The sequence below is a fragment of the Heptranchias perlo genome, chromosome 41 (assembly GCF_035084215.1).
Source record: "Heptranchias perlo isolate sHepPer1 chromosome 41, sHepPer1.hap1, whole genome shotgun sequence".
Classification (NCBI taxonomy): Eukaryota; Metazoa; Chordata; class Chondrichthyes; order Hexanchiformes; family Hexanchidae; genus Heptranchias; species Heptranchias perlo.
In genome coordinates, this window is record NC_090365.1 from 1,933,398 (window position 1) to 1,955,549 (window position 22,152).

General features: G+C 52.1%; 1 protein-coding gene across 1 annotated transcript; it reads right to left on the reverse strand.

The window, feature by feature from the left end:
• Positions 1 to 3,264: 3,264 nt before the first annotated feature.
• fbxo46 (F-box protein 46) lies at positions 3,265 to 16,534 on the reverse strand. The gene is made up of 2 exons (XM_067974848.1): positions 16,191 to 16,534; positions 3,265 to 6,918 (listed from the first exon to the last, which is right to left on the reverse strand). The coding sequence occupies exon 2, from the start codon at positions 6,822 to 6,824 to the stop codon at positions 4,932 to 4,934; it is 1,893 nt and encodes a 630-aa protein (XP_067830949.1). The 5' UTR covers positions 6,825 to 6,918; positions 16,191 to 16,534; the 3' UTR covers positions 3,265 to 4,931.
• Between the last annotated feature and the right edge of the window lie 5,618 nt (positions 16,535 to 22,152).

Consider the following 22,152-nt stretch of genomic DNA (forward strand, 5'->3'; position numbering starts at 1 on the left):
GTCAACCATGGGGGGCATCACTGTCAAACCCAATGCCTGTGACTACAAACATATACTTGGTGAGCAGCAATCATGAGCAGGAACCTGTCTGATTACCCCTCTTCCCCCCATTCCCACCAGCCCAGGGGCAAATTGTAGCACCTCTATCACCAACTCAGTTGAGCTAACTCAGCAGCAACAGGAGGGGAAGGGGCAGGGGGAGGGGAGAGGCAGACCTGGGACCCTCTGGTCTGTAGTGCACCAGGCTGTGGTGGGAATTGGGAGGCCAGTAAATGGGAGAAAGGAGAGGGCACCAGTAAATGGGGGAATTAGAGGAGGGCACCAGTAAATGGGGGAATTAGGGGAGGGCACCAGTAAATGGGGGAATTAGAGGAGGGCACCAGTAAATGGGGGAATTAGGGGAGGGCACCAGTAAATGGGGGAATTAGGGGAGGGCACCAGTAAATGGGGGAATTAGGGGAGGGCACCAGTAAATGGGGGAATTAGGGGAGGGCACCAGTAAATGGAGGAATTAGAGGAGGGCACCAGTAAATGGGGGAATTAGGGGAGGGCATCAGTAAATGGGGGAATTAGAGGAGGGCACCAGTAAATGGGGGAATTGGGGAATGCACCTGGGAATTGGGGGAGGGCACCTGTAAATGGGGGAATTGGGGGAGGGTACCTGTAATTGGGGGAATTGGGGGAGTGCACCTGTAAATGGGGGAATTGGGGGAGGGTACCTGTAATTGGGGGAGGGTACCTGTAAATGGGGGAGTGCACCAGTAAATGGGGGAATTGGGGAATGCACCTGGGAATTGGGGGAGTGCACCTGTAAATGGGGGAATTGGGGGAGTGCACCAGTAAATGGGGGAATTGGGGGAGTGCACCAGTAAATGGGGGAATTAGAGGAGGGCACCTGTAATTGGAGGAGTGCACCTGTAAATGGGGGAATTGGGGGAGTGCACCAGTAAATGGGGGAATTAGAGGAGGGCACCTGTAATTGGAGGAGTGCACCTGTAAATGGGGGAATTGGGGGAGTGCACCAGTAAATGGGGGAATTAGATGAGGGCACCTGTAATTGGAGGAGTGCACCTGTAAATGGGGGAATTGGGGGAGGGTACCTGTAATTGGGGGAGGGTACCTGTAAATGGGGGAATTGGGGGAGGGTACCTGTAATTGGGGGAGTGCACCTGTAAATGGGGGAATTGGGGGAGTGCACCATGAAATGGCCTCTTTTCTCGAGAAAAGAGATGACTGAGACGTGATCTGATCACCTTTAAAATTATAGACTAGGTATAGAGACGTTCCCAATTGTGGAGGTGTCCAAATCTATTGGCCATAAATCCACGATTAATAAATCCAATAAGGAATTCAGGAGAAACGTACTTACCCAGAGAGCAGATAGAATGTGGAACTCGCTATCACAAGGAATGGTTGAGGCGAATAGCACAGATGCATTTAAGGGGAAGCTGGATAAACACATGAGGGAGAAAGGAATAGAAGGATATGCTGATAGGGTGAGATGAATTAGGGAGGGAGGATGCTTGTCTGGAGCATAAACACCGGCATAGACCAGTTGGGCCGAATGGCCTGTTTCTGTGCCATAAATTCATTGTAATTCCTGAGGTGCGATGCCCAGAGATGAATGCAGTGTCTCCAGATGGAGTCTAACCAGAGCTCTCTACAGCTGTAACATAACTTCTACCCTTTTGTATTCCAGCCCTATTGAGAGCTCCAACCTGGCAGCTGGATCTGTAGGAAGAAAATTATTGAGACAACCAATTGATGAGTAATCATTTCACACCATTCTGTTTACTCCAGGAAGTTTAGAACAAGCCCCACACCACTGCAGTGTTATAGATTCCACCACAGAAGAGGTTATGTGAGCACTCCAGTGCCTCTAGTGTGCAGATGGTACTGAACCATTGCAGTTTATTGCTCAGTTCCAACACAGATATCTCCATTGTTTTCCCACACAGATTTGCAAAGAATTAACTAGAATTTATGGCACAGAATCAGGCCATTCGGCCCAACCGGTCGATGTCGGCGTTTATGCTCCAAACGAGCCTCCTCCCACTCTACTTCATCTCATCCTATCAACAACAACTTGCATTTATATAGCGCCTTTAACGTAGTAAAACGTCCCAAGGCGCTTCACAGGAGCGATTATCAAACAAAATTTGACACCGAGCCACATAAGGAGATATTAGGACAGGTGACCAAAAGCTTGGTGGAAGAGGTAGGTTTTAAGGAGCATCTTAAAGGAGGAGAGGGGTTTACAGAGGGAACTCCAGAGAGACCCTAGGCAGCTGAAGGGAATATCCTTCTATTCCTTTCTCCCTCATGTACCTATCCAGCTTCCTTTTAAATGCATCTGTTCTCTTCACCTCAACCCCTCCATTCTAACCACCCTCTGGATAAAGAAGCTTGTGATGGTTTCCCAATCCCTGCTGTCGCTGTGGACTCAGGTGGGATTTTCATAAAATTTGGATTCAGCAAGAAAAGCTCTTGAGCACCTGATTCAACTTTACATTATTTGAGGCCAGCACGGGCAGGGAATTAATATGGGGGAGCGGTTCCCCCTCCACTCTGCAGAGTTCCTAACCTCAGCCTTGTGGCTGTAGGGAGGCGTTTCCCCATTGGGTTGAGGGGGAAAGTTGAAGGGTGGTTCAAAGCAGCTCAGTCAGGCCAGGGACGGTGGGGCCCAAAACTGGATGAAAAAAAAAATAATTAAACATTTGCAATTCTATAGCACCTTGAAATATCTCAAAACGCTTCACAAAATTACACTGAAGCACAGCGATTATTGTGTAGGCAAACATAGCAGCCATTCTGTCCACAGCAAGATCCCACAAACATCAATGAGACGAGCGGGGCAGTTAATCTGTTTTTGGTGATGTTGATTGGTTGAGGGAGGAATGTCGGCCAGGACACCGGGGAGAACTCCTCTGCTCTTCTTCCAATTTTTTGCGGCGGGATCGTTTACGTCCACCTGAGAGGGCAGACGGGCCCTCAGTTTGACATCTCATCTGAAAGACAGCACCTCCGGCAGCGCAGCACTCCCTCAGTACTGGCACTGGGAGCGTCAGCCTGGGTTACGTGCTCAAGTCTCTGGAGTGGGACTTGAACCCACGACCTTCTGACTCAAGAGGCGAGAGTGCCTCAGATTAACATCTCTGACAGCACCTCTGGCAGTGCAGCACTCCCCCCTGTACTGCACCAGAGTGCCGGCCGAGAACATGGGTTTGAATTCTGGTCAAGTATCCTAAACAAAATACATTTACATCACTGTGAGAAACAAGTTTATTACCGGATATGCTAAAAAAAAACATATCGAGCCTATTCTGATATTGTGCCAAATGAGGGAAGCTGTGCTGAAATTTTCTAAACCAACAGATTATCCCAGTGTCGTTATAATGCCATGCCGTTGAGATGTGGTTTATAGTGAGTGACGGTGAGGTATTCGGTACATCTTCCTTTATCTGACACCCTGGGATGTACTGGATTGGAAACGCCCTCAGTTTAACCCTTGCTAGTTCAGTGGGTAAAAGTTTCCCACCCACCCCCTCTCCCCTCCCCCACAGTACGATCAGATTGACCACAAGGCCGCGAGGGCCGAGATGCCCCCATGTCCAGCGATGGGTAAACCAGGCAGTGGTTCCCCTCTCCCCTCCCGCTGGACAGTCGTGGGCTGGGAGAGCAATGTCCTCCAACTGAAGAACAGCCACTGGGCTAAGACAGCAAAGGGCAGTCCCCAATCCCCCCCCCCCCGCTGTGACCCTGTGCAAATCAGGAGTGGGGGGAGCATTTTTTTTTTAAAGGAATGCCTTGGTCAAACATTCCATCAGATCCGAGCCGATGCCCGCTTATTTTCCCACTTGATTTTCTAACCACCCGACCTTTTAATAATTTGTTTTTTTGAAAAAAACAATCCGTTGAGCCCAACTGTCCTGAAATGGAGACCCCGTTAGGATTGCGAGCGATGTGATTTTAGTGAGTAAACGAGCGTTCGTCACGCTGGCTGCCATTTTATTTCAAATCGATTCTCGGCAATAAAAATAATCAGGTTGTTTGACGAGAAAGTAATTGTTATTGTGATTCTCCCCTCCTTCCACCCCCCTCCTGAAGGTGCTCACTTCCTGTTGGGGTCGGGTTTCAATTCTGCCCCCCCACCCCCGGAACCCCGAATCAGCCATTATTTGGCTCACAGCCGCTTCTGATGCCCCCTTTAGCCCAGTGCCTACTATCCAGCAGTGGCGAACGGCTAGCGATCGGGGACTGGGAACCCTGACTGAATTCCCCCACCTCTACCCCGCGCACCCCCCCACCCAAAGATGGGGTGCCGAGCCCAATTGAGGCACCCCAAGCCCAGACCGAGATCAGACCACGCAGCACAGGCCTGAGGCCTTCCTGCACAGTGTGGCTCGTGGTCAAAGGTCAACAAGTTTGCCAGCTGAGCCATGGGTGAGGGGTCACCGGGGTGGGGGTGGCAGAGGTGGTAATTTAGTTTCCAAACGCCCGAATCGCAGCCCGTAACGATGCCCCCACCCCCCCATCGATAGCCGGGGTGGTGGGGGGGGGGAGTCGTTAAGGAAACAGCTTTGGAGATTCAGCGTTTGTCCCGGGCGGACAGGGAGGCAGATGAAAGAGGCTGCACTTCCAATGATCTTAAATAACGTTTCAATTATATTTGGATCACAGAGGGGAGAAAAAAAAACACAATCTTTTTCATGCTTTCAACAATGAACCTCACAGCCCCCTTCTCCCCACCAACCCGCTCCCACAAACAAAAAATTAAAATTAAATAGCTCGAGCACACAAGAAGCCAGAAAGTCCGATCACAGGGTCACAGGAGGAGGACTGGGAGGGAGGGCAAGAAAAAAATAAAAAAATAAAAAGCTTTCCTTGGAGGTGGGGGGGGGGGGCGTTGTTTTTTTTTTTATTTATTCGTTTCACCTCCCCTCCTCCTTCTTTAATGTGTCGCCGGGCTGCACCCAGTTATTGTCATGGAGTCCGATTCGGCAGCCCGGTGTGTCTCTGTCTTTTCGCCGGCAGCACATCCAGTAGGAGCGTCCATAAGGCAGGTCGTGGTGGTAAGGTTTGGGGTGCCAGCGGCAGAGGGAGACGTCCCCCCTCTCGTAGCGCCTCTTGCACTGCTTGCAGGGGTCGTCCCGGTACTGGGGGTCCCGGTTCCACCGGGAGTCCGTGGCCCGGATGCCGTAGGCCTCGATGACGCACTTGAAGTGGTGGCAGGCGCACTTGAGGGCGGCCAGGGACCGGGTGGGGAGGTAGCCGAGGATTTTCACCGTCACGTGATCAGGCAGGAGCAGCAGGTACTGTCGGGGCTCCAGGAGACGCTGGATCTTGAAGCGGATTTCCAGGAAGTCGTGGGAGACGTGGCGGTAGAGGCAGTAGAGGGAGGCGTCCGGCTGGTCAGTCTCGGAGCTCAACAGGACTCCCTTCTCCTTGGCCTCCGGCCGGCCCGGGCTGGCCTTCCTCTCGGCCGGCTCGTCCCCCACACCGGGCTGCTCCTCGGGGCTCTGGGCCAGGGAGTGCAGGAAGAACAGCTGGCCGGGCGGAGGGTCCTCGCAGGAAGGGCACTTGGCGTCCTGGCTCGGGCCGCTGACCGTCACGCAGACCGTGTCCTCCTTGTCGGCTTGGGCGCCGTCGCGGCCGAAGAAGACGCACTGGTCCAGGCCGCCCGTCACCACCACCTCCACGTGGAAGCCGTTCAGGCAGTCACGGGACGCGCTCTTCTCTGACGGGGAGGCGCCGGCGCCTTCGGGCGGCCCGTCCCTCCGCGGCTCTTCAGCTGGGTGGGGCGGCGCCATCTCCACATCCGACCGGGAGCGGGTCACGCCGCCATTGCTGTTGCCGCTGCTGCTAGGTGGGAATTCGGAGGAGGAGGAGGAGGAGGAGGGGCTGACGATTTGGTACAGGTCGCACGTGATCTTCTCCAAGGCTCCGTGGTGAAGGGTGTGGTTGCAGCTCATGAAGATGCAGCCGGGCCCGGCGGCGGACGAGGCCTCGGCCGGCGAGCGGCCGTCCCCGCTGGCCACCCGGAAGGCGATGCGCACCTCGCCGGAGGAGCAGGCGGCGCAGTCCGGCCCGGGACCCTCGTACTCCGGCCCGGGACCCTCCCGCTGGGCGGACTCGATCTTGGCGACGGCCTCGGCCACCCGGCTGACGTCGCCGGCCTCCTCCCGCTCCTCGGGGGCCGCCGCCGCCACCACCATCGGCGGCGGCGGGGGCTCAGCCGCTTGCTCTGGCCCGGCCTGACCCCGCGGAGCCGCGCACGACCTCTGCTCCACCCGCGCCACCATCTCGGCCACAGAGACCGGGTCCACCTCGCGCGGCGTCTCCGAGCACACGGTCGCGGCCTCCTCCTCCTCCTCCTCCTCTGCCGCCGGTGGCGGCCGACGCGGCTCCTTGGCCCTCGCCGGGCAGCCCTTGGTCGGATCGTGTGATTTCCGCCGCCTTTTTGGCTTCGTCCCGTCCGTGCTCCAGTTACCCTTCACCTTCACCGCGTTCGTCCGGCCGCCACCGCCACCGCCGTTGCCGCACTGGTGCGCCACGAAGAAGGCGATCTTCTCCTTGGTGTTGCCCGGCTTGATGACGTACCAGGTGTCCAGCATGACCCGCCCCTCCTCCCCTTGCCCGTCCCCCGGGGCGGAGGAGGAGGAGGGGGCCGGGGGCGTGTTCTCTGAGCACGAGGGCTCGCTCTCTTTGGGCCTGGCATCCCCCGCGGTCTTTTTGACGCTGATGCAGCACTGCTTGTTCTGGGAGTAGGTGCCGAAAGGCCTGGGGCACCAGAGTCTTATGCGGGAGAAAGTGTTCTGGTCCATTGTGCGGGCCCGCCAGGCCCCAGCGGTCACGGGCTCCACTCTCCCACTCCGGGGTCATTCAGTTCGAAGGATCCGCTTCCAGTTCTGACTCCGCCTGCGAAACCAGAGAGAGAGACTTTTAGTTCTGAGGAAGCATCTCACCTAAAATGTTAATCACCCCATTGCTCCTTCTTTGCCCCTATTTTGCCCCCCTCTCCTGAGCAAGTATGGAAATTATCAGGGCTGCTTTCCCTCCTCCTCTACCGCACTCGGAACGAAAGTACTTGCATTTATATAGCGCCTTTCACGGCCTCAGGACATCCCAAAGCGCTTCACAGCCAATGAAGTACTTTTCGAAGTGCAGTCACTGTTGTAATGTAGGAAACGCGGCAGCCAATTTGCGCACAGCAAGATCCCACAAACAGCAATGTGATAATGACCAGATAATCTGTTTTTTTTTAAGGTGTTGGTTGAGGGATAAAGATTGGCCAGTTCATCGGGGAGAACTCTTCTTCGAAATAGTACCGCAGGACCTTTTACATCCAGAGGGGGGGCCTCCGGTTAATGTCTCATCCGAAAGACGGCACCTCTGACAGTGCGGCACTCCCTCAGTACCGCACTGGGAGTGTCGGCCTGGATGATGTGCTCGAGTCTCTGGAGTGGGACTTGAACCCACGACTTTCTGCGAGGGTTTGTCAGCTTTTCTGACTAAAGGCTGTGTCACCCAGGCAGGGCACAAGCTGCCTCTTTTCTTCTGAAAACCCACTAAGCTTTTGGCTATCCCTCCTAACCTCTCCCTCCTGGCTCAGTGTCCATTTTCCTCGTGCCTCTGTGAAATACTCTGGGACGCTCCCTTTGTTAAGAGGACTCATTAATCCTGGTACACGCTCTCCCTCCCCCCACCCCCCCCCCGCAAAGGCGTCGCACTTTGTTACAGATGGAAAATGATCTTTTAAAAAAAAAGGAAAGCCAGTTATTGACCTGGAAGCTGAAACGTTCCATCGATTAGAGCTGCCGCGAGATTAAATCCCGAGCTGTGATTGCCTGGATTTGCAGTGTTAAGTAAGGCCCTGTTTGCAGCTGAACATCACAACCAGACCCTGCAAGCAAAGCCGCGAGAAGCTTGTAGCACTAGAAAAGAGAAGGGTGAGGGGTGACCTGATAGAGGTCTTCAAAATTATGAAGGGGTTTCGATGGGGTAGACGTAGAGAAGATGTTTCCACTTGTGGGGGAGACCAGAACTAGGGGCCATAAATATAAAAGTCATTAATAGGGAATTCAGGAGAAACTTCTTTACCCAGAGAGTGGTGAGAATGTGGAACTCGCTCCCACATGGAGTAGTTGAGGTGAATAGTGTGGATACATTTAAGGGGAAAGCTACGAAAGTACATGAGGGAGAAAGGAATAGAAGGATATGCTGATAGGGTGGGATGAAGTAGGGAGGGAGGAGGCTTGTGAGGAGCATAAACACCAGCACAGACCCGTGGGGCCGAATGGCCTGTTTCTGTGCTGTACATTCTATGTAATGGATCAGCCGGTGTTTGAGTGCAGTGATACAGTTGGAATCGTAAGATGTTTGTACAAAACAACAACGCAGCTTATGGCAGACGGGCTCTATCTCTCTGTCGGTTGAGCTCCTGAATTATATTGGTCTCGCTCTAGCAGAGTAGATGCTGGAGCCAGCCCTGCTTGTTTATGTTCAGGGTCTCCGTATCAGGTGTCAGTTGTGGCTCAGTGGATACCACTCCCACCTCTGAGTCAAGAAGGTCGTGGGTTCAGGTCCCACTCCAGAGACTTGAGCACCTAATCTAGGCCGACACTACAAAGTGATTTTAGCCGGACCAGGGATTTACTCCACACCCCTGTGCTCGCCAATCTACATTGGCTCCCAGTCGGGCAACGCCTTCAATTTAAAATTCTCATCCTCCTGTTCAAATCTCTCCATGTCCTCGCCCCCTCCCTATCTCTGTAACCCCCTACAACCCTCCGAGATCTCTGAGCTCCTCCAATTCTGGCCTCTTGTGCATCCCCGATTTCCTTCACCCCACCATTGGCGGCCGTGCCTTCAGCTGCCTGGGCCCCACACTCCCTTCCTAAACCTCTCCTCCTTTAAGATGCTCCTTAAAACCTACCCCCTTGGCCAAGCTTTTGGTCACCTGTCCTAATATCTCCTTATGTGGCTCGGTGTCAAATTTTGTCTGATAATCGCTCCTGTGAAGCACCTTGGGACATTTTACTCCGTTAAAGGCGCTATATAAATGCAAGTTGTTGTTGTTAGATTTGTCCAGCTCTCTTATTTCCAATAAAAGCACCAAACAAAACAAGCAAATCCTGTACAAATAAGAATATTCAGACCTATTGGGCTATAAAGAGCTGGAGTTTTAACTCCAGGCTTGTGAGGTACTCAAAGTACAAAAAACCCCTCAGGAACTAACAAGAACTCTCAACACCAACATGCATTTTCTTTCATACGGCACCTTTAACATAATAAACGTCCCAAAGCGCCCCATAGAAGCGACAACTGGGCACTGGGCAGTGCTGGGTGAAAGGTTAGGGGTGGAGATGGAAGGTGAGGGCACAGTAGCATTGTGTTTATGGGGCTAGACTGGCAACCCTCGAGTCTCGAGTACAAACCCCACCGCGGCAAGTTGTGAAACTAGATTCTGGCACCAGGAAAAACAGGACCAAAGAAATCCAACTGGTTCACTAATGTCCGGTACAGGCATGATGGGCCAAATGGCCTCCTTCTGTGCTGTATGATTCTATGTCCTCCAAGGAGATGAACATGTGCACTGCCCCCTGCCTGGCCTGGCCCACACTTCTTTTGATGCCTTCTGACGTTGCCCTAGTAAGCCACGCAGCCATAAGAACAAGGTGAAGGTCCATCTTCATCTCCTCAGGGCAACTAGGGACGGGCAATAAATGCGGCCTTGCCACCGTCACCCACATTCCAAGAACAAGTGAAGAAAAAGAAGAGGCTTTTTGAAGGAGGTGGCAAGGCGGAGGGGTTTAGGGAGAGCGGGGAGAATGTTTCAGAGCGCGGGAAGGCGGGGGTGGCTCGAGGCTCTGATGCTGAAGGGGGAGTGGAGACCCACAGGAGGCCAGAGCTGGCAGAGAGGTCAGAGTGTGCTGGTGTGTAGCGGCGGAGGGGTTTTCGACGAGTTGAAGGGTCATGAAAGGTGGAAATTGGAGCTGGCGAAGTTGGGGGGGGGGGTCATCGAGCCCGTAGATGGGGATGGTGCAACTAAGGGCTTCAACATCGGGTGAACAGGCCAATGTGCTCCTCAGAGAGATTCATTTCATTGACTGATCAATTCGGCTTTTGATTCCAAGGACAATCTCAGACGCAAACCATCTTCCCAAAGGCCTGCTAATGTGTCGTCACAACAACAACAACAGCTTGCATTTATATAGCGCCTTTAACGCAGTAAAACCTCCCAAGGTGCTTCACAGGAGCGATTATCAAACAAAATTTGACACCGAGCCAAAGAAGATATTAGGACAGGTGACCAAAAGCTTGGTCGAAGAGGTAGGTTTTAAGGAGCGTCTTAAAGGGGGAGAGAGAGGTAGAGAGGTTTAGGGAGGGAATTCCAGAGTTTAGAGCCCAGGCAGCTGAAGGCACGGCCGCCAATGGTGGAGCCAAGGAAATCCCGAAAGTGCAAGAGGCCAGAATTGGAGGAGCACAGAGCTCTCGGAGGGTTGTGGGGCTGGAGGAGGTTACAGAGATAGGGAGGGGGCGAAGGCCCTGGAGGGGATTTAAACACTAGGATGAGAATTTTAAAATCAAGGCATTGCCGGACCGGAAGCCAATGTAGGTCAGCGAGCACAGGGGGTGATGGGTGAACGGGACTTGGTGCGAGTTAGGATACGGGCAGCAGAGTTTTGGATGAGGGCAAGTTTACAAAGGGTGCAAGGTGGGAGGCCGGCCAGGACAGCATTGGAGTAGTCAAGTCTAGAAGTAACAAAGGCATGGATGAGGGCTCCAGCAGCAGATGAGCTGAGGCAGGGGCAGATGGGCGATGATACGGAGGTGGAAGTACACAATCACGCCCCAAGTACAATTAATTGGAGTCGTAGCTGACACAAAGGAAGATGGTAGTGGTTGTTGGAGGCCAATCATCTCAGCCCCAGGACATCGTGTAGGAGTTCCTCAGGGCAGTGTCCTGGGCCCGACTAAGTTCAGCTGCTTCGTCAATGACCTTCCCTGCTGCATAAGGTCAGAAGTGGGGATGTTCGCTGACGATTGGAGCTGCACACCGTGCACTCACTATCCCTCAGATAATGAAGCAGTCTGAGCCCGCATGCAGCAAGACCTGGACAACATCCAGGCTTGGGCTGATAAGCGGCAAGTAACATTCATGCTACACAAGTGCCAGGCAATGACCATCTCTAACAAGAGAGAGTCTAACCACCTTCCCTTGACATTCAACGGCATTACCATCGCCGAATTCCCCACCATCAACATCCTGGGGGTCACCGTTGATCAGAAACTCAACTGGACCAGCCATATAAATCCTACAAGAGCAGGTCAGAGGCTGGGTATTCTGCGGTGAGTGACTCACCTCCTGACTCCCCAAAGCCTTTCCACCATCTACATGCACATCAGGAGAGTGATGGAATACTCTCCACTTACCTGGATGAGTGCAGCTCCAACAACATTCAAGAAGCTCGACACCATCCAGGACGCTTGATTGGCACCCCATCCACCACCCTAAACATTCACTCCCTTCACCACCGGCACACTGTGGCTGCAGTGTGTACCATCCACAGGATGCACTGCAGCAACTCGCCAAGGCTTCTTCGACAGCACCTCCCAAACCCGTGACCTCTACCACTTAGAAGGACAAGAGCAGCAGGCACATGGGAACAACACCACCTGCACATTCCCCTCCAAGTCCCGACTTGGAAATATATCGCCGTTCCTTCATCGTCGCTGGGTCAAAATCCTGGAATTCCCTACCTAACAGCACTGTGGGAGAACCTTCATTACAACAGGGACTACACTTCAAAAGGTGCTTCCTTGGCGCTTTGGGACGTCCTGAGGTCATGAAAGGCGCTGTATAAATGCAAGTCTTTCTTTACCTTCACCACACGGGCTGCAGCCATTCAAGAAGAAGGCAGCCCACCACCACCTTCTCAAGGGCAACTAGGGATGGGCAATAAATGCCAGCCTCGCCAGCGACACCCACATCCTGAGAATGTGTATATATATAAAAATTTGCCGAACCATTCATCTCAATGCAAAAAAAAATAAACAAGCTCTTAGATAATTACCAACTCTATCGAAATGTTAAAACATGTTAGCAGCAACTTGCCCTGAGCTCTCAGTTTAGGTTTACAGGTTCAAGCAAACTACAATAACACACCCGGTTCAGAGACCCACCCAACACATTAACCGGTGTTTCTCCATCTCTTGACAGATCTGCGTTGCAATTCGATCATTTTCTGCTTTTATGTGGCAGCCAATTTGCGCACAGCAAGGTCCCACAAACAGCAATGAGATAACGACCAGATAATCTGTCTTAGTGGTATTGGCTGTGGGATAAATATTGGCCCAGGACACTGGGGAGAACGTCTTCGAAATATAGTGGCTGTGGGATCTTTTACATCCACCTGAGAGGGCAGACGGGACCTTGGTTTAACACCTCATCTGCAAGACCTCCGACAGTGCAGCGCTCCCTCAGTACTGTACTGGAGTATCGGCCTGGATTACGTGCTCAAGTCTCTGGAGTGGGACTTGATCCCACAATCTTCTGACTCAGAGGCGAGAGTGCTACCCACCAAGCCACGACCCCACGTACCGTACCCCAGCAAGGGGCTACACCCTTTAGAAGAGGTGGAAAGAAGATTGGGTGTGAGGTGGACCACAGGACAGAGATAATTTAGATGCCAAGGGAAGGCCCGGTTTAGGCCTCCTCGATGGCTTTGCAGATTTTGTCTAGTGAGGAGCTGAGTCATACAGACCAGGAAGTTCCCAGGTTCGATCCCTGACCTGAGCTGAGTTTGCTGATCTCAGCCTGGGTCGGGGGGGCGGGGGTTTAACAGGAACTACAATTGGCTTTGGAGTCCCTGGGAGGATAATTGGTCAGCGGTCCTACTCCTGATTGCCATTGGAGAGTCCGGCTAGAAAGGCTTGTCGGAAAGTCGGGTGAGAACAAGGAGCAGCTCGGCTCCCATAACTGGTTGAACAGCTGCTCGCTGGATTGATCAGTTGCAAAAGGTCCGCTCCTTTAGGTGAGGAGAGGGGAGGGGGTGAGAGGGGAGGGGGTGGGAGGGGAGGGGGTGGGAGGGGAGGGGGTGGGAGGGGAGGGGGTGAGAGGGGAGGGGGTGGGAGGGCAAAGCAGGGCAAATATAATCTCAAAACCAAGGAAAGGCTTGACGTGGGAATAGAAATGTTTTAAAACCCACTTTCTCCCTTTCCCTGGTCCATGGGGGGCCTGGGTGGGCGAAGGAGAAGTTGTTTTCTGGCCTCTGCCAATGTCACCCTGCCATCGGGTGGAGGTGGGTGAGAACGTGCCCCTGCTCCCGGATCCCCTATGCCCCGATTTCCCCCTTGCTGGTTGTGAGATGGGGGAGAGGGTGCAGTATCTGTACGGGCTCAATCTTCAGCTCTCTCTTTAATGGGAGCACTGAGATCCCACAGGGAGGAACCAGGAGGCTAAAAGTTACATATTATCCTCCCCTTCCCACCGTCCCCCCACCACGTACTCACACATGATGAATGGCCACGGGGGAGAGGTGCCAGAGGGCATGGGGTTACCCAGGGAACTGAGTCCCAGCACAAGTCAGCACCAAGGGAACTGAGTCCCAGCATGAAGCAATGCACCTGCATCCCAACCTAAGTCAGCTCCTGAAGCAATGTACCCCAATAAGCATCAGGGCCTGGGTAACTGTACCCCAGCGTGGGTCAGGGTCTGGGTAACTGTACCCCAGCGTGGGTCAGGGCCTGGGTAACTGTACCCCAGCGTGGGTCAGGGCCTGGGTAACTGTACCCCAGCGTGGGTCAGGGCCTGGGTAACTGTACCCCAGCGTGGGTCAGGGCCTGGGTAACTGTACCCCAATAAGCATCAGGGCCTGGGTAACTGTACCCCAGCGTGGGTCAGGGCCTGGGTAACTGTACCCCAGCGTGGGTCAGGGCCTGGGTAACTGTACCCCAGCGTGGGTCAGGGCCTGGGTAACTGTACCATAGCGTGGGTCAGGGCCTGGGTAACTGTACCCCAGCCTGGGTCAGGGTCTGGGTAACTGTACCCCAGCGTGGGTCAGGGTCTGGGTAACTGTACCCCAGCGTGGGTCAGGGTCTGGGTAACTGTACCCCAGCGTGGGTCAGGGTCTGGGTAACTGTACCCCAGCGTGGGTCAGGGTCTGGGTAACTGTACCCCAGCCTGGGTCAGGGTCTGGGTAACTGTACCCCAGCCTGGGTCAGGGCCTGGGTAACTGTACCCCAGCGTGGGTCAGGGTCTGGGTAACTGTACCCCAGCGTGGGTCAGGGTCTGGGTAACTGTACCCCAACAAGCATCAGGGCCTGGGTAACTGTACCCCAGCCTGGGTCAGGGCCTGGGTAACTGTACCCCAGCGTGGGTCAGGGCCTGGGTAACTGTACCCCAGCGTGGGTCAGGGTCTTCAGGAGAGAAAACTACACTTACACTTTCACAGCAAACAGTACGGGGAGGGTGAGATGTGTGGACTCTAAGCCAGAGCAGACGATGCAGAGTGCACATACCAGGTGCAAGCCGCCCTCAAGCTGCGTCCACGTGCAAAACACATCCCTGGAGCCTGGCTGGAGACCAGCGCTAAGTGTCTAGTGAAGGCAACGTGCAGCACAACTGCAGACGCCGTCCACTCTCCTCCCTCCTGCGTACCTGTGTTTATTCATTCCCCTCGTCTCATGAAAGCGCTGACACTGCCCGGGGCCCGATCCCACATGTTCTGGCTAGTACCCAGCCCGAGTGAACATCCTTTACATGCAAGTCTGGACGGCGAGTAGTGGGCTATTTGACCGTGAGAGGGTATCACGACCAATGCTCGACCTTCTTGAGACTAGTACTTTGCAGCAGGAGGGGTGAGGGGATGGTGATCAGGAGCTGGTACCCTGGCATGGAGGCCCCGCCACTGACTCAGCACAGACCAGGGACTGAAGATGGGGCTGTTCTGATTTGTATTGGGCTCAGTGCCGTTCTGAGCCATCGGGAGGGGGACCCTGCATATCTGGAGCAGCAAGCTTCAACCTCTCGGGCAAAGTGAAAAACACTGACTTCAAACTGGTACAGGGAGTCAGTGCGGGGTCGATGTTTAAAGTGCGCTGAGGGTCACTTATAAAAAGGTAAAAAAAAAGGTACATTTTCCCCATTGCAGGCCGCACGTTTGACATCAGTCGCAGTTATTGGCCCACAGGTAACCCAAGAGGAAGAGGCCATCTTGCAAGCTCAGCCTGAAGCACGGTCACAGCCTCCAGTCACTGTCCTCAGTAGATCAATTACAGTAATTCAGTCTTACGCCATGTTTAGCCTTCCCCTCATGCCTGAACTGCGTCCACCTATTCGTTCACAGGACCCCGGGGCTGTCCCCCTCTCTCTCAGTCTCCCCTTCCTCCCACAACCTATAAAACTCAAACTTGGCATCAACTAAGCATTGCCCTCAGACTTGCCTTTCTGCTGCAGTGCGTGTCCTGCACTGGCGGATTAAGGCTTCTCAGTTTAAATAGAAATAACAGCGTGGGGTAGCACACTGCATCGGGGGGGACATTCCCAATCGGTCTGTTTACATGGGCCTTATATTCCACCCAGGAGTGATCTGTGGCTGTTTACACCCAGTTTTCTTGGGATGGGGAGAGGTGTCCGTGTTAGGTTATTTACTGCAGAGAGCCTGACTGCAATCACCGTGTTATTTGCAGTCCCCTCAGAAGAGGAGACTGTGGGGGGGGGCTTCCTCCCTCTGCCTCACACAGCGAACAGATCCGCAGGCTTGTGCACACTCAATAGGTAACAGGCCCGAGTTACTGAGAGGAAAAGAACCTGAGGCCACGAGGAGAGATGTCAACACCGGAGAGGGGGGGGGGGAAGGATTTATGATCAGATAATAAATAGAGTGAGGAAAATGGCAGGGAGCTGAGCTCCCGCTGAGGAACGAGACCCGTCAAAACAAGTGACATCTTCAAATCAAACTGAGGGAATCTCACTCCTCAAAAAAAAAAGCAAGGGACATGACAGGTCTGGAAGGAGACTTGAGTTAAGCATCCCACGAGACAACACACAGGGTCAGGCGTGAACTACGGTAGTTAGTAGCAACAGAACCCCAAATCCAGGACTATCCAAAAGCTGTACTCTTGCTGACTTAACTCGCAGACTCTTTCGAACGACATTTCCCTCCCTCCCCCGCTCCCCCTCTTACCTTCATCACAAAGAGGCAGGTAACAGAGCACGGTGACTTCTGTCCAGTGTTGCTGCTAATCTAGTCCCCTGCTTTGCCATCTGCTCCAGGCCTCAAGTGGGAAGGTCTTACACACAGATTTAGCAGGAGGCGAGAGAGAGAGAGAGAGAAAGAAAATGATTCAGATTCTGTGGCAGGGTGCATACTGTAACATTTTTTTTTTAAAACTATAAATTCTCCTCTTCAAGGTGAGACTGGCTGTGGAGGTTCTGGGGTTTGAAAATCTGGAGTAGTACTGCTCGATTAAACATTATCTGCAAAGCTCAGGGAGGTTGGCCATTTGTTGATAGACACTTGCAAGAAACCAACAGCCTATCCTGAGCCAGAATTCACGGCATGTCTATATATGGATGGCTGAGTTACTCTGGTCTGCCAGGGCTTGTTGGGAGGAATAAATGCTCAGCGGCAGCTACAGACTCTGGGAGTGAGGTTTGCTCCGCTCGCTGTGGGAGTGTTAACCCATTCCAGCCCGGACAGGCCTTGCCTCTTACCTCCCCCCGCGAAGCAGTCTGGGTGGGTGAGCGCATTACAAGGGGGGCCGTTTTGATTTTAAAGAAAGACCTCGCATTTATACAGCGCCTTTCACAACCTCAGGACGTCCTGATGCGCTTTAGGGCCAACGAAGTAGCTCTTGAAGCGCAGTCACTGTTGTAATGTAGGGAAACGCGGCAGCCAATTTGCGCACAGCAAGATCCCACAAACAGCAATGCGATAATGACCTGTTTTTTTTCAGTGATGTTGGCTGAGGGGTAAATGTTGGGCAGGACACCGGGAGAACTCCCCTGCTCTTCTTCCAATAGTGGCCGTGGGATCTTTTACCTCCACCCGGGAGGGCAGGCGGGGCCTCGGTTTAACGTCTCACCCGAAAGACCATTGGTGCGTTGGGCTCCAAAACCCACTTCTTTTCTCCTGAAGGCGCCGACTCTCGCACCTGGGGTGCGGGTTCCACAGGCGCCTGTCGACCACCAATCGGAGTGCCCAGATTACATGCGCGAGCCCACTCGGTGAATGTCGGCAAACTATTCGACCATGGGGAGGCATCGCAGTCGGGAACTGCATACACACTGGGGCTGCTGCTTCGCGGCGAGGAGAGGGATCTCAGGCCGATTATTTTTTTTCTCTAGGATTTGCAGGTTTCTTTTGAGTGGAGGGAGGATCTTCCAGATTTGTTTCATTGAAAAATGGAGTAGCCATTGCTTTAAGTGTCAGTGGGCAGCGCTCTCGCCTCTGAGTCAGAAGGTCGTGGCTTCAAGCCAGGGACTTGAGCACAAAATCCAGGCAGGGGGGAGAGGGAGAACGGGGAGGGGGAGAAGGGGGAGGGGGAGGGGGAGAAGGGGGAGGGAGAGTCGAAGCTGGGAAGCTTCTGGTCTGTGTTACACATTGGATGAACACAATCTTCTATTGGGGGGGTGGTGTGTGGGGGGAGGCCAATGCACACTTTAAAGAATATCAGATACATGGTAGTGATACCAAGGTCAGCTCTGAATCACGTTTATTAATAGTTGGAGGATTGCAAGGGAACTGTCGTTCCACTGCTGATTCCAGTGTACATCAGGGCATGAACAGCCCGTTCAACAGAAAGAGCAAGAACAAGCTTGCTTTTTTTATCCTTAATTGTATCTTTCTCTCCTATCCCTGGAGCTGGCCTCAAGCATCTCCACATTACCACTGGGCCTAGACAGTGTGTGTGTGTGTGTGTGTGTGTACTATTCCACCATGGGGGGCTTTGCAGTCCAGCCCAATACTGCTCTTACCGAACGTCCACGCACGTGCACTTTCCAGCAAGGGTCGCAGGAGAGCACCAGGAACCCCTGCTGATTTCCCCCCATCCACTGGGTGAGGCTGCTACTTTTAGCACCTCTCCCACCACCCCAACACCAAACAGGCATTGAGCTCAGAATCTTTCTCCTCTGTGTGACTTAGTTCCACTTTCAGTGCTCCTTTGGTATTGCCAATCTCCCCATCCTAATTAGATCCAAGTCTGGGTATCCGCTATTCTCTATACAAACCCCTCGATCAGATTCCAGCCTGTAACTCACTCCTGGTTATTCTATACATGTTCCCATCACCTAAAACGTTCATGTTTAAAATGGGCGATGATTTCTATCGGCTAAAAAGCGAAAACCATTAACCATTTGCATTTACATCAATTTCAAAGTTGCCGGTTATAGCGTCTTAGGTGCTCCATTTATTTCAAATGTAAGGAATCTTACAACACCAGGTTATAGTCCAACAATTTTATTTTAAAATCACAAGCTTTCGGAGATTATCCCCTTCGTCAGGTGAGTGAGTGAATAAGAGGTTCTCAAATCGTATATCTTATATTAGGCTGGGACACCATCACACCAATCAAAAGGTGTCGTTGGTGTTCAGACAGGTTAGCCACGGAAAACAGTAGGTCCCAGTATGCTGAATACACATTGTGTCAAATTACACAGACAGAGAGAAAGAGACCCAAAAGGCAGAGAGAGAGAGAGAGAGAGAATATTAAAAACAGATAACTTTTTCTTCTCCCTTGCTGGTGGGGTTACGTGTAGCGTGACATGAACCCAAGATCCCGGTTGAGGCCGTCCTCATGGGTGCGGAACTTGGCTATCAATTTCTGCTCGACGATTTTGCGTTGTTGTGTGTCTCGAAGGCCGCCTTGGAGAACGCTTACCCGAAGGTCGGTGGATGAATGTCCATGACTGCTGAAGTGTTGCCCGACTGGGAGGGAACCCTCCTGTCTGGCGATTGTTGCGCGGTGTCCGTTCATCCGTTGTCGCAGTGTCTGCATGGTCTCGCCAATGTACCATGCTTTGGGGCATCCTTTCCTGCAACGTATGAGGTAGACAACGTTGGCCGAGTCACAGGAGTATGAACCATGTACCTGGTGGGTGGTGTCCTCTCGTGTGATGGTGGTATCCGTGTCGATGATCTGGCATGTCTTGCAGAGGTTGCCGTGGCAGGGTTGTGTGGTGTCGTGGATGCTGTTCTCCTGAAAGCTGGGTAATTTGCTGCGAACGATGGTCTGTTTGAGGTTGGGTGGCCATCCCCACGCCTCCACTACTCGCCTTTAAACAGCCACCCAACCTCAAACAGACCATCGTTCGCAGCAAATTACCCAGCTTTCAGGAGAACAGCGTCCACGACACCACGCAACCCTGCCACGGCAACCTCTGCAAGACATGCCAGATCATCGACACGGATACCGCCATCACACGAGAGGACACCACCCACCAGGTACATGGTTCATACTCCTGTGACTCGGCCAACGTTGTCTACCTCATACATTGCAGGAAAGGATGCCCCGGAGCATGGTACATTGGCGAGACCATGCAGACACTGCGACAACGGATGAACGGACACCGCGCAACAATCGCCAGACAGGAGGGTTCCCTCCCAGTCGGGGAACACTTCAGCAGTCAAGGACATTCAGCCACCGATCTTCGGGTAAGCGTTCTCCAAGGCGGCCTTCGAGACACACGACAACGCAAAATCGTCGAGCAGAAATTGATAGCCAAGTTCCGCACTCATGAGGACAGCCTCAACCGGGATCTTGGGTTCATGTCACGCTACACGTAGCCCCACCAGCAAGGGGGAAAAAAAGTTATCTGTTTTTAATATTCTCTCTCTCTCTGCCTTTTGGGTCTCTTCCTCTCTGTCTGTGTAATTTGACACAATGTGTATTCAGCATACTGGGACCTACTGTTTTCCGTGGCTAGCCTGTCTGAACACCAACGACAACTTTTGATTGGTGTGATGGTGTCCCAGCCTAATATAAGATATGCGATTTGAGAACCTCTTATTCACTCACTCACCTGACGAAGGGGATAATCTCCGAAAGCTTATGATTTTAAAATAAAATTGTTGGACTATAACCTGGTGTTGTAAGATTCCTTACATTTGTCCACCCCAGTCCATCACCGGCATCTCCACATCATGGCCATTTATTTCAGGCAGATACAGTTGTGTTTACTCACTAGTTTGCATCTCGTTAAAGTGCATGTATCTGAATGTAATAAAAGAGCCTCATTGAGGCAGTCTTAATTTTAATATTTTATATTATTCTGTGCACAGTTCTGGTCTCCATATTATAAAAAGGATTTAGAGGCACTGGAGAAGGTGCAAAAAAGATTTTCGAGGATGGTACCAGAACTGAGGATATACTTATCAGGAAAGGTTAAACAGGCTGGGGCTCTTTTCTCTAGAAAAGAGAAGGCTGAGGGGTGACCTGATAGAGGTGTTTAAAATTAGGGGTTCGATAGGATAGACGTAGAGGAGATGTTTGCACTTGTGGGGGAGACCAAAACTTGGGGCCACCAATATAAGATAGTCACTAATAAATCCAATAGAGAATTCAGGAGAAACTTCTTTACCCAGAGAGTGGTGAGAATGTGGAACTCACTCCCACAAGGAGTGGTTGAGGTGAATAGTGTAGATGCATTTAAGGGGAAGCTGGATAAACACATGAGGGAGAAAGGAATAGAAGGATATGCTGATAGGGTGAGATGAAGTAGGGAGGGAGGAGGCTCGTGTGGAGCATAAACACCAGCATGGACCAGTTGGGCCGAATGGCCTGTTTCTATGCTGTAAATTCTATGTAATTTCATGTAATATTTTCAGATGAGAATCCTTCACCAAAACTTGCGTGGCTGTGCAGGAGAATTCCCCCATTGAGGACTGAGCAAAACAAAGAGAGAACTCTTTAACTTTTCCAGTGAATTTGTGCCTATCGTCTATCAGCTGTCATAAATAGCACAGATTTGGTAAATATAGACCTCTGGTAACACCCGGCTATTTTTTGTTACATTTCTCTCGCTAATGACGGCTACATCTGCAAGTGCTCAAAATAAATTAAATTTGAAATTAAGCTGTTTCTAAATTCAGAATATGTTTTAACTGCATGAATGCCCTTTAATCCCTTAAACGAAACAGATTAATTAACTTGTTGAATCATTGCTGTCTGTACAGTAATAAACCGCTGGTGTTTTTTCAGCAGTCTTATTCTTATTGATTCTTACTTCAGCTATAATAGATGCACGGGGGGGGCTGTTATACCAGTCAGTGGATATAGTGGGCAAATCGCATTTGCACAATGGACTCATTACAAGCAGACGGGACTGTATATAAACCACCCGAACCCCTTGGTTAGATTCCAGCCTGTAACTCCCTCCCGGGTATCTGTCACTCTATATATAAACCACCCGAACCCTCGATTAGATTCCAGTCTGTAACTCACTCCTGATTGTCTGTTATTCTTATATACTGACCATATTTTTTCTCCTCTAACTAATCTGGATGATTTGGGTAAATAACCTCCTACCATTAAGCTTTATTGCCGCCATATCTGTAGGTTCTTAAACTCCCACAACACCAGTAAGGTCTATAGTCCTGATGGTATCCCTCCTCATATCCTGAACATCAACAACCTGCATTTATATAGCGCCTTTAACAAAGTAAAACGTCCCAAGGCACTTCACAGGAGCGATTATCAAACAAAATTTGACACCGAGCCACATAAGGAGATATTAGGACAGGTGACCAAAAGCTTGGTCAAAGAGGTAGGTTTTAAGGAGCGTCTTAAAGGAGGAGAGAGGTAGAGAGGGGGAGGGAGGGAATAGTCTCCGGGAGTGCATCAGTATTTGCAGAGGGTCCCCGGGAGTGTGTCAGTATTCACAGGGGGTCACTGGGAGTGAGTCAGTATTCACAGGGGGTCCCTGGGATTGTGTCAGTATTCACAGGGGGTCACTGGGAGTGTGTCAGTATTCACAGGGGGTCACTGGGAGTGTGTCAGTATTCACAGGGCGTCCCCGGGAGTGTGTCAGTATTCACAGGGGGTCACTGGGAGTGTGTCAGTATTCACAGGGGGTCCCCGGGAGTGTGTCAGTATTCACAGGGGGTCACTGGGAGTGTGTCAGTATTCACAGGGGGTCACTGGGAG

What these genes read in the sequence shown, in the direction of transcription:
- fbxo46 (XM_067974848.1), bottom strand. Translation starts at nt 6,824, where the DNA reads ATGGACCAGAACACTTTCTCCCGCATAAGACTCTGGTGCCCCAGGCCT.